This window comes from Melopsittacus undulatus, chromosome 1 (genome assembly GCF_012275295.1).
Source record: "Melopsittacus undulatus isolate bMelUnd1 chromosome 1, bMelUnd1.mat.Z, whole genome shotgun sequence".
Taxonomy (NCBI): domain Eukaryota; kingdom Metazoa; phylum Chordata; class Aves; order Psittaciformes; family Psittaculidae; genus Melopsittacus; species Melopsittacus undulatus.
The window spans coordinates 106,678,119-106,693,483 of NC_047527.1; the positions used below are offsets into that span (position 1 = coordinate 106,678,119).

Genomic DNA, 15,365 nt, shown 5'->3' on the forward strand with positions numbered 1-15,365 from the left:
TTCTTGTAAAACATGTAATAACTATTTTAAATGATAAGTTTAAAAATTCAAGTACTTCTCAACAGCACCAAACCACTTGCTCATTCACAAAGCATTTGCATTTGGGTTTGCTGTTTGAAATTGCTATGAAAATAAAACTTAAGAATGCTCAGGAAAGAGTGCAATTCACCTCTAATTTATTCTCAGATTTTCTGTGAATATTGCTCCCTGCGTTGTCATGGCAACACAAGCACATCTTTCAGTACCAAGGAAGTAACAAGCCTTTTGATTCTCACCTTTGGCCATTTTATTGAGAACCATGTCAATTAGAATGTAGGTTCCACTTCTTCCCGCACCATCACTGCCAACAGAAAGGGAAAAGAAAAAAATAAAGCCTATCAATGTGCATCTAGACTTAACATGAAGGCACCTGCCCTCAGTGTTATACTGTTACACATGGGGGAAGAGGAGAGGCAAGGGGCTAAAGTAGGATACTGAGAGAGGAGAGAAAGCTTGCACTGAATTAACACAAGCTGTTTGTGGAAAATTAACTATTAGCCTGCACAGGTAACAGGACTCCGTTCTGACTTTTTTAAGCCAAGTTGTGCTTCTGCAAGAAAAGCATTTTAAACAGTGGAAAAGTCACTAACCCCAAAACAGGATATCATTTCTGTTCAAAAAGTGTACATATAATGAGCTTATAGTCACTTGTATATGTGATCAAGAACCACAGAATAAGTTAGACCAGAACACTATCCAAAACATCTCACAGTGTTGCTGATTGTATTTTTAACACAGTAGTCAGAGAGAATGCATATAGAGACCTGCTTGAGAACCAAAATATTTGATTACTGAGGGTAATCTTTCTTCACTATACATCACAAGAAGTTTAGTCTTTCTTTTTACTTTTCCCTTTAATTCTTAGTTGCAAAACCCAGAAAAAAATATTGTACAATTCCTAAGAAACAGCTTTAACTTTTGTTTGTACCATCAGCCCTTCCTCAGAGATGTGAGGCCAAGCCTTGGGAGGGGTGAAGATTTCTCATCTGAATGCAGCTTGTGTCCCTTTCAGAGAGCAACGTGTAATTGCCAGTGCGATGCTCTTTTAGAGCTGCTGTTAGCAAACATAATTAAGACTTTTAAGTAAAAGCTTTTTATTCTTTCCCTCCCCAAAATTTTTACAAAGGTGCATGTGTGACCAATTAGACTGGTATGTAGCTTTATTAATTAAGCCATTATTTTTATTGATAGCTCAATTTGTGTACAAAAATTAATGAAAAGAAAAATAATAGAACAGCATGAAGCGTGTTATCACATTCTGTCTACAGGCAGGCACTGAAACTTAATTTTTTGTTAAGTCTCTGTAGACACAGGGTTTTTTTCAGTTACTAGATCACTGCTTAGAGAAAAAGAGGTAATGGTAATAATTTTTTTTTATGTCTATGAAGGGAACAAAGACACAATCTTATTAGTTAAGCTGAATAATGAGAAACAAGGTAGTGATCAGGCCCAATAAAAACTACTGAGCTGATAGTAGACATTTCCATCCATCACAGTAAGGAAAGAGGAAGAAACTTGAAGGCTCTTCATTCTGCATCACATGTTTCTTTTCTCAGGCTTCCTGAGTGCAATGCAGACAAGCCTCCTCCAGAGCATTCACCTCTGCAGAGGGCCTCCTTGCAACCAGTGGAACCCTGTTGAGCCACACATGAGAAACGTATCCTTTCCCTCCTCACTTCCACCCAAAGTGGAGTGCCACGTGCCAAACAACCTGCCTCTTAGCAGGGCTGGTTTTCTATCTTCCTTATCTACAAGAATATTATCAATAAATGAGTGCAACATTCTCCTTAGGATCTCCAATGGCAAAACCAAACATTAACATTATTATTATAAAGTGTTCCATTGGCCTGCCCAGTAGCTTTTGTGTGCATCTATCAGACTGTCAGGCCTAAAGATAAACTGTGCTTAAAGGATTACTCAATCTCTGAGTAGGTTTTTATTCCCTTACATTGCTCTCCTCTTACCATGACCACTAATAGCAAGCAAAAAAGGAATAAACCGTAATTGAATGTTAATAAAATAGACTAAACTGGGAGGGAATGCAAGCAAACACTATCATTTTGAAGGAGATTTATGAAATTGAAATGTTACTTGTGTTGGAAAAGGTGGCCATACATTAACAAGTCTTGGCACATCTATAAAATCATAGGAAAGGGTTATTTTATTATGAAAACAGATCCCAACTATTAATTAGTATTAAAACCCAGCTGAATTACACGTAACACCTTCAGCCTACCTCACTATCCATTTAGTGATTCATCTAAAGCTTCAATTTGCCCATATCGTTTATGTCTATATAAAATTCTTACACATAAAAATCTCTCTAAAGCTATTTTAGAAATTGTACTTGCCTGCAGTGAACAACTACTGGACAAGAGCGACCCCTGTAGCACTTGTTTACTTTTCTGAAATAAAACAGACACAAAAAATTAATTGAGCACATTACATACTGCTTCTTTTGCCAACTGTCAAAAATAAGCAAAAAGAAAACCCAAATATTGCAGACTTTAAAGAGTCAGGTTGATAATTTCCTTATATAACAAGCAGTTGTTACATACATAATCCTGTATCAAGTTTGCTTCTGCTTTGCTGCTGTAGAAATCCCAGAAAACATCCCATTATCGTTGTTGGCTAGCCAAAATAAATGAGCTGTTTTCTCAAATGTCTCATGTCTTAGCTCCAAAACTAAGATTTTCTTGAGATGCTTTAATTTTCAAGCCAACTTTGAGTTCATGAGCTTGTTCAAAGAAATATCAAAGAGCATCAAACTGAATCCAAAACTAAAAAGGCTATTCCAGCATACTTTGTACAGTATGTGCTGATTTGTTAAACCAGTTCTCTTCAGAAAGACAAATACCAACTCCTGAAAAGTTTCTCACAAAATTCTAAAATATAACCTACTGTGGTAAAAATAACTAAACCCATCAGTAAGCTTTACTGCTTTGGTTCCAGTGCAGAAGTCTTATATTTTTAATATTTACACACTATTGTCTTTCACACCTTCCTAGTTATACATTCTCAGTGGCAAGAGAATCTATGTGAAATCAATCAATAAAAGTACAGCTACAGAACAGGTCTGCTGGTATGTAAATTCAATGAAGGAATTAACTGGTGTTGAAGCAAACCAAGATACTCAATCTAGGAATAGAGCCCACAAAACTGGTTTAGATCTATTTAAATTGCCTTACAAAAAACAAAATCCCAAACTCTCTCTTCTCTTCTAGGATATATTTTGCATGTCAAGTATGTTACAAGCCCCCAAAAACATAAAATATGCACACATATGTTAACAAGACAAGCTGAATAAAGGCTAAAATTGGAAAGCATTGCTTCAGGAAATCAAAACCTTTAATTCAATTTACTTGATGAGATGTTTGAGTTTATTGGAGTTAGGTTTCCTATAAAACCTTTTCATAGGGTAGCTTCCAAGGGGTTACCAGACCCTACAAGAGTTCCTAGCTCAGCAGTGTTTTATAGGATCCTGACTGATAAACTGAAGTGAGCTGCTGGAATTTGGCAACCGTGGTACAATGATATTATGAATTTTAAAGCATAACTAACCTACTGAATCATTTAGTTCTTGGCTGTTCATCTATTCACTAACATCTGTGCTGTGAAAACATGCACATATCTTTAAACATTGCTTACAGTATAGACTACAGATGCCTAAACTTCTAAATCTGACAAGAAGTCAAGATACCTGGAACTCAACCCAAACAGGCCATGGAGATGTTGGTGTTGTCCCAAGAAGCTGTGTTTTCACATTCTGCTTTTTATTATTTAAGTTTCAAACCAAACTTGTTAACAATATTCGTGCAATGATTCCGTTTAAACATTAGAATTCAGGATTTTTTTCACAATTCTTACTCTTTCGCTTACTGATGTAAATCATACTTGCAGAGACATTCTGCCTCTATTTATATTCCTTGGATGTAAGTAATTAATGCAGTAGAAGACTGTTTGATGAAATAAGTGACAAGACATTCAGAAGCACCTGACTTTAGAAGTTAAATGGACCATTTATAATGTCTATAAATGCATACACATGGAGGCACTACCAAGCAAAACTTCAGTGACTTAAGCTGTAAGAGAGTTTTTACATGAATGGACCATTCAGTTCTTGGTGAACATATCTGAGGATCTACTCCTTCTATACAATATAAAGGCTGATATTAGTTCTTTTGTATTGTACTGTAAATTATATTTAAAACATCTGCAAAGATGTCTGTCAAAAGCAGTCTGCATTCTCCTATGTGCAGCTGGTCATCGTCCCATCCCCTCCACCCCCATCATGTGCATTAGTAAAGAGTTGTTTCTGCATTTAAGGTATTAAATAAAAACTTATAACTACAAAGGGGTGTTTCCCATTTCTTTTTCTGCTTGTGTGGTTCCTTTGTTCCTTGTATGTCATCAGTAATAAGATATTTTCATGTTGTGACTAGCCATCTACCAAAGTCCTAATATAATTTCAATGAGAAACTCTATCTCAACCTATCAGTAAATCAGACCTCTCAGTAAATCAGACAGCCAGAGACACATGTTAGGGAAAGACACCTTATGTTTGTCAGTTTTATTGAAGGCGTTTCAAACATTTTCATTATCACACATTTCAGAAAACACATTATAACAAAGGGTTTCAATCCAGCTGGTTCATAGATTTGTCTATATATAGTTTACGAAAATATTTAGAAGTGCAGCAACATCTCATTTCATTCTTAGTTCTGGCTAATGAGAGTGAGCTGAAAAATTCATCAGTAAGCAAAGTTCTTAAATGTTGAAGAAAATATATATTATATATATACATATACAGGAAGAATTAACTCAGAAAGAATGATTAGTAATACAAACCAACCCTTGGCTCATTGAGTGAAAAAGAAATCATCATGCAAACCATCAGCAAGCAAAGGTCAGAGGTCGTTAGAGGCTCAGAAAAGGGGTTTCCCACATTGTCCCTGCAGCAGAGTCACAGTTTCCAATGATCACTTTTGTGACTATGCAACTGGGCTCATATTACTAGCTGCAACATCACAAAAATGACACTGGCAACCGCTAATTAGCTGGCAAAATAAGAATTTGTCCATTTTTAAAGTGAGCAGTGTTAGTAAATGCCATTGCACACAGCGAGAAGTGATAGCATAGTAGATATATATTTTAAGCAAAGCCCTCACATGTGATGCTAATTATCTTTTAGCTTAGCAGTCCCTCTTTAAAGTGTAAATGTGCTCCCTCTGGGCTCGAGAAATATTTAATGACACATATCAGTGCATGACTAACAAGCTAGTCCAGAGCAATAATGATTGGTCTATTGTTCAAAATGAAATTAGGACTCCAGAAGCATTTAAAACTGACCAGTGGTTTCTGTAGTAGCCTCACCTCTCAGGGACTGTCTTTGGCACAGATTTTAAAAATATATAGAATAATCTCTTTTTTTGCAATTTGTACCAATGTTATGAAAGTATGGTAGATAATTCTGCAAAGTTTAATGTATCTGCTAGATGCAAAATCATCTAAAACACTGTCTGATACATAGTAAGAGAAATGTAAGCTTTCAGTTTTCAAAGAGACTTGTAAAATTTACTTAAATAAAAATTTTAAGGTCCATATTTCCACAGACTCTGGGCAAGGTAATTTTGGGAATCCAATTTTTCTTGGCGATGAATTATAAAAAAATAGAGGGTTGGTTATGTATATGCTTAATTTCATATATGTATGTGAATATATAAATATACACACATATCCATATATATATACAAACACACTGAATGCACATAAAAACATAGATAAGATTAAGAGAAATGAGAGCAGCCCCTTCCTTGAGCTACCTTACTATGAGTGTGGTAGCGCTATCAGACATTTATTGTGGGGCCTTTGTGACTCAGCTGTTGTAATTCAATGGAGTTTGTACTTTGAATAGGAAGCTTCAGGTGCAAAACATGGGTTGTACAAATGAATTCCAAATACATTATTTTAGCAATAGTGCATTAGGTTTTTTGTCATTAAAAAAAAATAAAAAGAAATCAGCAAAGTCAGATGACCAAGAAAACTGAAATTCATAAACCAGTTATTGTGCATGACAAAATTCCTTTTCAGGAGGAATTTTACTATGCATTCAGTATTATGAGTTCATTGTACAAAATCTGCACGTAGCAAATGATTACAGTACCCTACCCTGGACTGTGAATACATATGAAATGAACACTCAGAATTCAATTAAATCTTAACAGGTTCATTCTCATACTGGCTTCAAATACAAAGAATGGCAGCTCCACTACTTTTCTCACCTAGTTATCATTTTTCTTTTTCAAAGTATTGCACAACACTTCTTCTACATGGCTATTTAACCCTTCCACGATGTCACGCTAAGAAGTACTTTCTTGGAGATGCGAACTCTGACTTTCTGGAGATCTAATCCTGCAGTTCATGCAGGGACCTCAGCTCTTACTGAAGCAACTCAGAGTTGAGGTGTTCCGAAATTCAGATGTCCTGGCTGTACAGGCTCATTTATAGTCTAGTTAGAATTCCTAGCAGCTTTCCCACTAACTTCAGAAAGAGTAAAATCAGATGCTGTGTTGGCTCTGTGCTGCAGCCTCACACAGCTTAAAGGAACCAGTTCAGATTTTCTTCTACAGAAATTCACAACAGGCAACTTCCTTGGTACCAAAGCAAAGGGAAATCAACCTATAAAAATCATAGTAAAATTTGAACCCAAAGAAGAAAACCTTGAAAATTCAATTACAGTTTCAACTCCATCCTATGGCTGTGCTTCATTCCTTCACAATTTCTTTTGTGTTGCTACTGTGTAGCATAGCTTTCTATTCTTACCTAGCCATTGCTCCTAGTGATGCAGTACAGCTGTATTGTTACTTGACCTGCACCACGTGAGATGACTCTCTGCTTTGAAGAGCCTTGCAATATCTTTGAGAATACTGATGGATGAAGGGTGGCATTTAGTCCTAAATTTTTAAGGGTAAAATTCTGCCAACAGAGAACTGTACAAACAGCTCCCTTTGGATATACGCCAGTTTCTCCCCCTTAGGTGCAGATGCGTAAATCTGACTGGCATCAGCCAGAGCTCCCAGCACATATTGAAAGAAGTTTGGACCTTTTGAGCACTGAGCCCCTTCTAATCACTTTGGGGGGTTGTAGGTGATATTGTAGTACAGAGATGAAAACATGCGATCCCACAGGCTGCTTGTGGATTGAGAACCAGCTCCCCAAACCTCCCAGAGATTCATTAGTCATAAGCACATCGCTGTGGATTAGCACACCTACACATGAGGCACTGGGCACAGTTTGCAATCAAATGAAGATTATTTCAGACCAGTATTTATCATGCATGGCTTTAATTTTCAAATTAAAATTTAGATAGGCACAGCAAACATTAGAGAAGGTGGCAAGGACTTTCACAGGTTTTGCCTTTGTATATTTGTATTTTAAAGCCACGTTGACTTTCTTGAAAATTCCAGAGGGTACGCTTTGTCAACACTTTCATCTGCTTTCTCAAATTTCCACCTTCTTGCAGACAAAGAAGGTCTACAGACCTTACTGTTTGATCCTTATGAGCAAATGCTCTCATGGCAATGCTGTTATTGGCATATGACTCCATTGTGATTTTTTTTCCCAAGCGTGCTTATACTACTGATTTGCGAGATTCCTGCAATAAGGATCTTAGGGGAGCCACACCAAAAGCCTGAAAGTTGCAGAATGGATAAATACTTGGAAAACAAAGAAATACAGAAGCACTGAGGAGCTGAACAAAGGGAGAAAAGCTATCTACCTCTAAAAGGGAAATGAGTATGTCCTAAAACCAGGCAACATCTATGTGTGAAACAACATTATACATCAACCTACTGCAGATTTTTGTGTTAGTTTAGCATTGTGGCATCACAGGCTGAGGACTCCCTTTTCAAGCAAGAAATATTTAAAGGACAAGTAAAAGGACTAATTTAGTTTCTCAGATCTGTATGGTCTTAAACAAACTGTAATACTTTGTGCTTTACCTGCGGAAATCCAGAAGTGATCTTGTGGAAGCAGGAACCCTCTGATCATTCCAGCTGAGGAAGTGGAACTGTGTCACTGTGCGCGTCTCGTTTGTCTGCAGGTTCTTCAGGTAGAAGCTCCTCACAAGGAAATCCTCGCACCAGATGTGCTCAGAGACAAGGTTTACCTACACTCCACAGGAAAGAACAAACAAAGATCAGCAATCTCAGTTGCAAGCCACACATTCAGGATTGCAGGTATAAGATGTATGAAATGAAGGAATTGCATGAGTTTTACTTTCATTAGTAAATTGGCCAGTGCTGGGAAAATATTTTGTTTTAGCAGTCAATATAGCTGTCAAGAAAGGGGTCAGCTGTCATTGTCATTTTATTGAAAACATAAGAAAAAATTCTTGACAGTCTTAATGAAAAAGGAAAAATCACTAAATTGAAACTATATTTTTATGTGAATACAAAAGACACTGCCTGAAAATGTGCTAGACTCCAGTTGCTTTCTACACAGAAATGTCCACAATGCACTGCCCGGGCCACTCTCAGAGGTCTTAAAAATCTGCGTTGAATTCATATGAGAAGTGAAAAGTCAGCTTCTTCTGCTATGTAGAAAAATAAGCATTAAAAATGCAGGTTATTTGCAGAGTTTATTTTTTCTGACAACGGGTTTGTGAACATTTTAGTATAAACAACAGTATTCCTTCACATTTTCCTATTCTTCGTATTTGGCACTGCGGTATTATTTTCCTCCTCTGCTCAGCTGGACAACTGGAAAAATCTGACAGCCACTGTCCATGTTACACTACAACAAATTGATGATGTGATATTTTGGGCTAGAAACGTAAAGCAGAAAATAAAAATATATATTTGTTGTTGTGACTGAAGCCGGAGGTAAAAATAGATAGTGTTAATTACTAGAGATATATAGAGGCTTTTAAAATTCACTAGTTCTAAAAATACTATGTTTCCTGTAAAAAAATAAATACACACTTTTATATTTCAGCTACTTGAAAAACCATTTGAAACACCAAATTATTGTCCACGTTTTCATTGTAATACTTGGCTCACAATTTACTAGATTTTATTCAGCTATTAAAACTGCACTTGCATTTTCTACAAATCCAAAACTACTTGAAGGCACACGAAGTGCATTTAAGAGCCTCAGCTCAACCTCCAGGTTAGCTCGGCTTAAACACCATTTTGTCCCACATGAAACCAACGATATCAACCCGTGCACTTACTGTCACGTTTACAACCAGATATTCTGCTAGGTACCTCATAGATGTGGTAGAGGTTTGACCCTTCATCTGGCCAATAGTGGTAGCACTGTTTGACTCCGTTTTCCACGAGGGGTGTCAGCATGACAATAACGACACAGCCGTTCTCCCAGACCATCTGCAGACAAAGAAAGACACCGTGGCCACATTGTGACTGCCTAATTACTGCGTGACATGTATAATTACTGCACTCAGACACACAATCAAAATTTATTCCATTCACAGGAAATTTATTTCATTTTCATTAGACACTTTTACTCTGCAGCTGCTTTCAAATCCCTGAATAAACTGGCACCATATTTTGCAGGAGTCCATGAAATATTAAAGAATTTCCCACAATTTCAGTTAGGGTCTTCCACAAAACCTCTCCTTGTTCCTGGTACTGTGTTCAGCTGTTTTTCTGTCGAACTTTAAGATCCACAAAGGGAACAGGGAATGACGCTTGCAGGACACACAGTTATTTGGGATTTGATATTTAATACTAAAGCAGTACAGACCTACTAAAGTCACTTGTGATGAAACCTGCTTGTGTCCTCAACCCTGTGTTGTTTTACAGTTTGCCATGTAGCAAAAGGTATTACAGTATGGCATTGCTGAAACAATCATAAAAGTTGGATCTGATCAACAGTAATGAGGAAAAGGCAGGAAAAACCTAAATCAAATCTGTTCTTCTAGAAACATTTCAGATGAAGAAATCATTCCTCCAAACACACATATATAAAAGATTTGTTGCAAATGGCCATTACTTTTTCTTTCTTCTTCCTTCTTTCTTCTTTCTTTTCTGTTTTTCCTTTTTTAAAAAAAATCTTCCTTTTTTCTTTTTCTTTTCCTTTCCCCTTTTCCTTTTCTTTTTCTATTTTCATTTTTGTCTTTTCTTTCATTCTCTTTCTCCTCTCTTTCCTTATTCTTTTTGTTCTCTCCCCTCTTTTCTATCATCTCTCTTTTCCCATTTTTTCTCCCTCTTTTTTCTTTTTTCCTCTTTTTTTCTGGAGGTAGAAGGGAAGTCCAACTCCTGCTGCAGAGGGTGCACTCAGTGCACAGGTACAGCAGAAACAGAGGAAAACAGTGTTTCTTCACTACCAGCATGATCGCTTAATAATTTAGACTAGGCACAGAGTAGAATACAGGAATCCAGCACATCCTCAACTAATGGATTTGCAGATATCTCCCACAAACAGCAAACAAGCAAAGATGCTCTGGTCTGGCATATCTTTCTTCCAAACACAGCCCATGGCTGAACAAAAAGGCTCCTATGAATTAATACCAAGCAGCATAATCACTAAAAACTGTTATTATTATGCTGTACATTGATGTTATATTTGCATACAACTTTCATTGTCTTTTTGCTAGCATATAAAATTACTGAATGAAGAGAAAACTGCTCTTTTTGTGAAGGGTTATGTTTATTTCACAGAAATATTTATAAGCAACTGTATTGACATGTAAATTTTGTAAACAAAAAAGGCCTTTGTCTAAACTGTGCAAAGATGAGATGATACATTCAATTCAAGGATTATTTTTTTTTAATTACATATCAAATAAAAAGGTTTCCCATTCAGGGATAATGATGTTGTCTTCCCTTTTAAGAATAGCTTGCATGTAGAGAAACAAATTACATTTTTCTTCCTTTTTTTTTTTTTCATTTTGCAACATAATTAAAACAACTTTTAAACCCAGCTTAGAAATTCATTTAGAGAAATGCATCTAGGGTTTGCAGAGAATGGGGTTATTTATCAATTTCAACAGAAGTGGGGAAAAACAGCTGAATGTAAGGAATAAAAATAATCTTCCTTACCTTCTTCATCTTTTTCCTTAAAAAGATTTTTAAATAAAAAAATGTCCGTAATCCACTCACCCTCCTGTTAGAAACTCATAATGCCACAAAGCCAGCTAAAATACTTTAAATTGACAGCTAATTTATTTTACAGACAGATGTAGATTTATCATTTGTATCTTTTGTACTGCATTTGTTTTAGGCCACAGCTGGGAACCTTCTTTGTATGTAAGGAAGATGATACAGATCTCATTCATTCTAAAGTAGTTTCACCTTTTCTAGTCAGCAATCAGACTAAGATAAGAATTCAAAACATGCATCTTACTTTAAAACTAGCCCCACTAAATCAGTACTTTCATCACATAACGATTTAATGTGCCTCTAGAAGGTATAGAAGCTCATTGAAGCCATTACGAAAATGAGGAGAAACACAGTTTTTATGAGTGTAATAAAAATACAATGATCTAGACCATAAACTAATCATCTACCACTCTGCTTGTGCCACCCAAGTGTAACATTATAAAAGCCCACTCATTTAGAGAGGAATCCTTACAGTTTGGCAACCCTGTTCATTGGTTCAAAGATACAGCATTTCATTACAGAGGGGCTGTCTGCATCTCTGAAGATTTTATTAAGCATAAATCCAAATGAAAGTTAATTTAAACAAACAATTTCAAAGTTACTCTGGGGTATAATATTTCTTTTAGGTCATTGTGTGAAAATGTAGAAGTCAAACCTACTAAATCAAGGAGGCAATACAATCTAGTGCCATCATCCCTGTTACAAGCAATTGTCACTGCATCTCCTGTGCTTACCATTGAGATGGGATTTTCACTAAGACTCACAGTCTGTGACTGGAGGACTACAGCATTTTCTTTGTTTCCTTGATAACTTAAATATTAGACCATCAGGCTGCTACCCAGATTTCTTTCCAAGGAACATAGAAATGGGATGAATCAAAGGCAGTTCATGGAGTTTTATACTGTCACTTGTTCACTACCCTATCTTTAACTTGGTGATGGGTTTTTCAAAAGCTCCCAACACTTAGTACTTTGTTATGTGCCCTGTCCGGACATGGCCATGTATTAGAAAGTGGCCCTGAGAAGTGTGTCTTTGAAACAAAGGAACAGACAGCACAGACCTGTTTTGCACAATCCCAGTACAGCCTTCAAAGAGCATCTGGATACCAAAGAGACATTTCAGCTGGGTTTGGAGAGTAAAGGAGGAGGCTTGGTTTCAAATTCACAGTAATTCACTTAATTCTGAACTTTGTATGCATGCACAATATAAAGTAAGTCAATGCATGTGATATAAGAATAAGGAGAATATCAGGTCCTTAGAGCAGTTTTTCTTTTTAGGTAGAGCCCAACAAAATTATGCCTTATTTGTCTATAGTGTCTATGGAAAGTAAATATACTTTATATATATATATATATGTAATATATATATATATAAAAAAACCCTAAACTTATTTAGATTATTTAGCAGGGGCAGTTTCCTGTTTGCAATTTACGGTAATACTTTCAAGAGAAGAACAAATGGTCAATAGAGTCTTCTGAATGGAGGTGAGAAAGTCTGAGTTACATATAGGAGCTCACTACAGAGCTCGCAATGCATGCTTTGCTGAAAAAGACAGTGTATAATTTTGTGTGACATGTCTACCTGCAGCCTGTACCATTCTCAAAACATTTCTTAGACAAGAATAACACCATCCCACCCCATTTATTGCAAATTAAAGGCCGAGTCCTGCAACCCAAAGATGAGCAGTGTGTTTGACATCCACAGGATTCCCTGTTGATAAAATCCACCATGTGTAGAGACCTCATGCTGTGGTTACCCAGCATGCCAGTCTCTTACAAAGGACTTTCACATTGGGATGAAATATATTTAGAACAAATTACTTGCAAAGGAGCACAGAACTGCTCCTTTTTTTCAAGTAAGGGGAAAAACAAAGTCACAAATAGGAGAATCAGCATTGCAACACTGCCGTAAATCTGATAAAACACCAGTTTTTGAAAGTTTATATTTTAAAATGTCCTTATTTACTGGCTTGTAAAAAAAGGTTAATATGAATCCCTTTGGCTTTTTTCAGACAATTCATCATTTTGAAGCTTCTTTTTATAACAAATGATCCCACCCAAACCCCCTTTTCAGTTGTATTTTCCCTTATTTTTGTGACAGAGAAATGACAAAGTATGTGCCCTGACCAGACACTCTTCTTTTGATGGGGACTGGTGAAGAACTTTCTACAAAGTGATGATAAAAGCAGAAAACAGGTAATGAGTTAAAACCAACCTAAAAATAACGGGCTAATCATACCAGCTGCTTTCTAGGAGAGATCTCCAGAAAACTAAAGAATTCACCTTTCCAGTCTTTTAGGCAAATGCAAGACATTAGGAAAAGCAGACAAACAAGTAAATGAACCCCCCAAATAATTTCTAATGATAATCAAAACTCAGCAGGAAAAACACAACTTCTAAAACAAAAAAAAAAGGTACTAACCCTTGCTGGATCAGATAATTGTCTTATTACATGTCTTGAAAATAAGTAACTCAAATGTGACTTCTTTGAAGTTCTCCACTAGAAATGGGAACATTGTATTGAATGGACACAATCAGAAAATGGTATTTTCTGCAATATTTTAAAACCAACCTGCAATGCTTTAATGAGTTAAAAAAAAAAAAGAAAAAAAAGGTTATCTTTAAACTGGAAAGAAAAAAAAAAAACAAAAAACAGGAGGGGGGAACTAATTTTTTATTCTCAAGTAGAACTTCACAATGTTTGCCAGTCAAAAAGCAGCCCTTTCTGTGAAGCATTTAGTTGAAAATGACTTATCATTTTGACATGTAATGGGTCAAATCTGTCAAGGTCAGAATTGCCATTTGCAATGTCATAGCTGTGCCAGACAGATAAACAAAGCTATAGGCTGAAAAATTAGCGATCAACAATCTGTATTTAATTAAAAAACCCCCCTGACTCTAGCAGTTGAAAAGATGCCTTCAGAGAGCACCTTATACAAATACATGGTCGTTAAAATGGCTCCATATGTTATATCCCTATTGCTGCAGCAACAATTGTTTGGAAGTCAGTGGGAATTGCTAACTCAAGATGACTGTATGTGTAGCAATAACTTCTGCTTCTCAGAGGGATGTAAACTGCTCTTATTCTTCTCAGTAGACTCCTAACTCAAGCCTCATTATTAAATAATTTAAATATGAATGCTATTTAGTATTGCAGTGCTGACAAAATTACATTAAGGAGGAAAAGTCCACCAAAAATGCCTGTAATTAGCTTTGCACGTTGGTATTGGAAAGGTGGAACCTAAACAGTAAAGGGATAGAAATTTTAAAAGGACCACTTCTAAGTACCTTCTCCAACCAGAGGCATAATTAGAAGTGCGCATGGTAAATGTGCACTCCTTTACTGAACATCTATGGAATTCCAAATGCTATATTTATTTCACATGGCTTGATAAGTTACTAGAGCTCTGGGGGCTACTGTTCAGTGCCTCTCTCTCCCTTGCTGTTTTTCTTTTATTAAATTAAAATATGCATATTTTAAACATTGAATTGCTTTGTGTCGCTTTTCATCTGCTTTTCTTTCTGAAGGTGAGAACTGATCAGACATGCAGGAAGTCCCATTCCAGGCAAGGAAAATAAAACCTGGGAATCAAGACTGCCTGAAATCACTATGTTCTGCAGAGAACAAAATGCAGAAGAATAATTTAGTCTGTAAACTAATTTCAGTACTCATAAAACATGCTGAACTGGGAGCACAGAAACCAGCAATTAGAGCAGGGAAGGGTTTGGTACAGTTGTTCCTACTCAGCCCATGGGCCTGGAACACTGATTTTGTAGGGAGACTTTTTCAGCCCACCAGGATTTGCCCTTGGAGATCACTGATGACTAATCCTTTTTACACAGCAAACAATCAACTGACAGTATTCTGTATTTGTTTTGTTGAATTCCAAAACTGGAAGAGAGAAGCAAAGATTCATGTCTTCAAGATTGCAACTCAGGAATAGGGTTCTTAATATGCTGGCATGACCTGGGAGGAAAACGATGGTCAGTTTTTGAACTGACAGTGATAATATACTCCTGAATATGGGTAGAGAAAAAATATTCTAAAGTAGCATTAGATTAAGAAATGCAGGACTGGAGGCAACAAAAAGCAAATGGCAACCAAACTCCCTGGCTCATATTAGGGCTCTGGTCTTACTCTTGGGACTCCTTCTGGACTTTACATTTAATAATCTTGTAGTAAAAGTGGAAAATACTCAGAGGA

General features: G+C 36.4%; 1 protein-coding gene across 1 annotated transcript in view; it reads right to left on the reverse strand.

Moving 5' to 3' along the window:
* The window catches only part of PTPRN2 (protein tyrosine phosphatase receptor type N2), a 659,546-nt gene that overhangs the window by 22,608 nt on the left and 621,573 nt on the right, over nucleotides 1-15,365 (reverse strand). The window contains exons 18-21 of the mRNA XM_031042861.2: nucleotides 9,306-9,425; nucleotides 8,040-8,206; nucleotides 2,391-2,444; nucleotides 276-340 (exon numbers count right to left, since the gene is read on the reverse strand). Of these exons, the coding sequence (XP_030898721.2) occupies nucleotides 276-340; nucleotides 2,391-2,444; nucleotides 8,040-8,206; nucleotides 9,306-9,425 (406 nt within the window). The remainder of the gene's footprint in view (nucleotides 1-275; nucleotides 341-2,390; nucleotides 2,445-8,039; nucleotides 8,207-9,305; nucleotides 9,426-15,365) is intronic.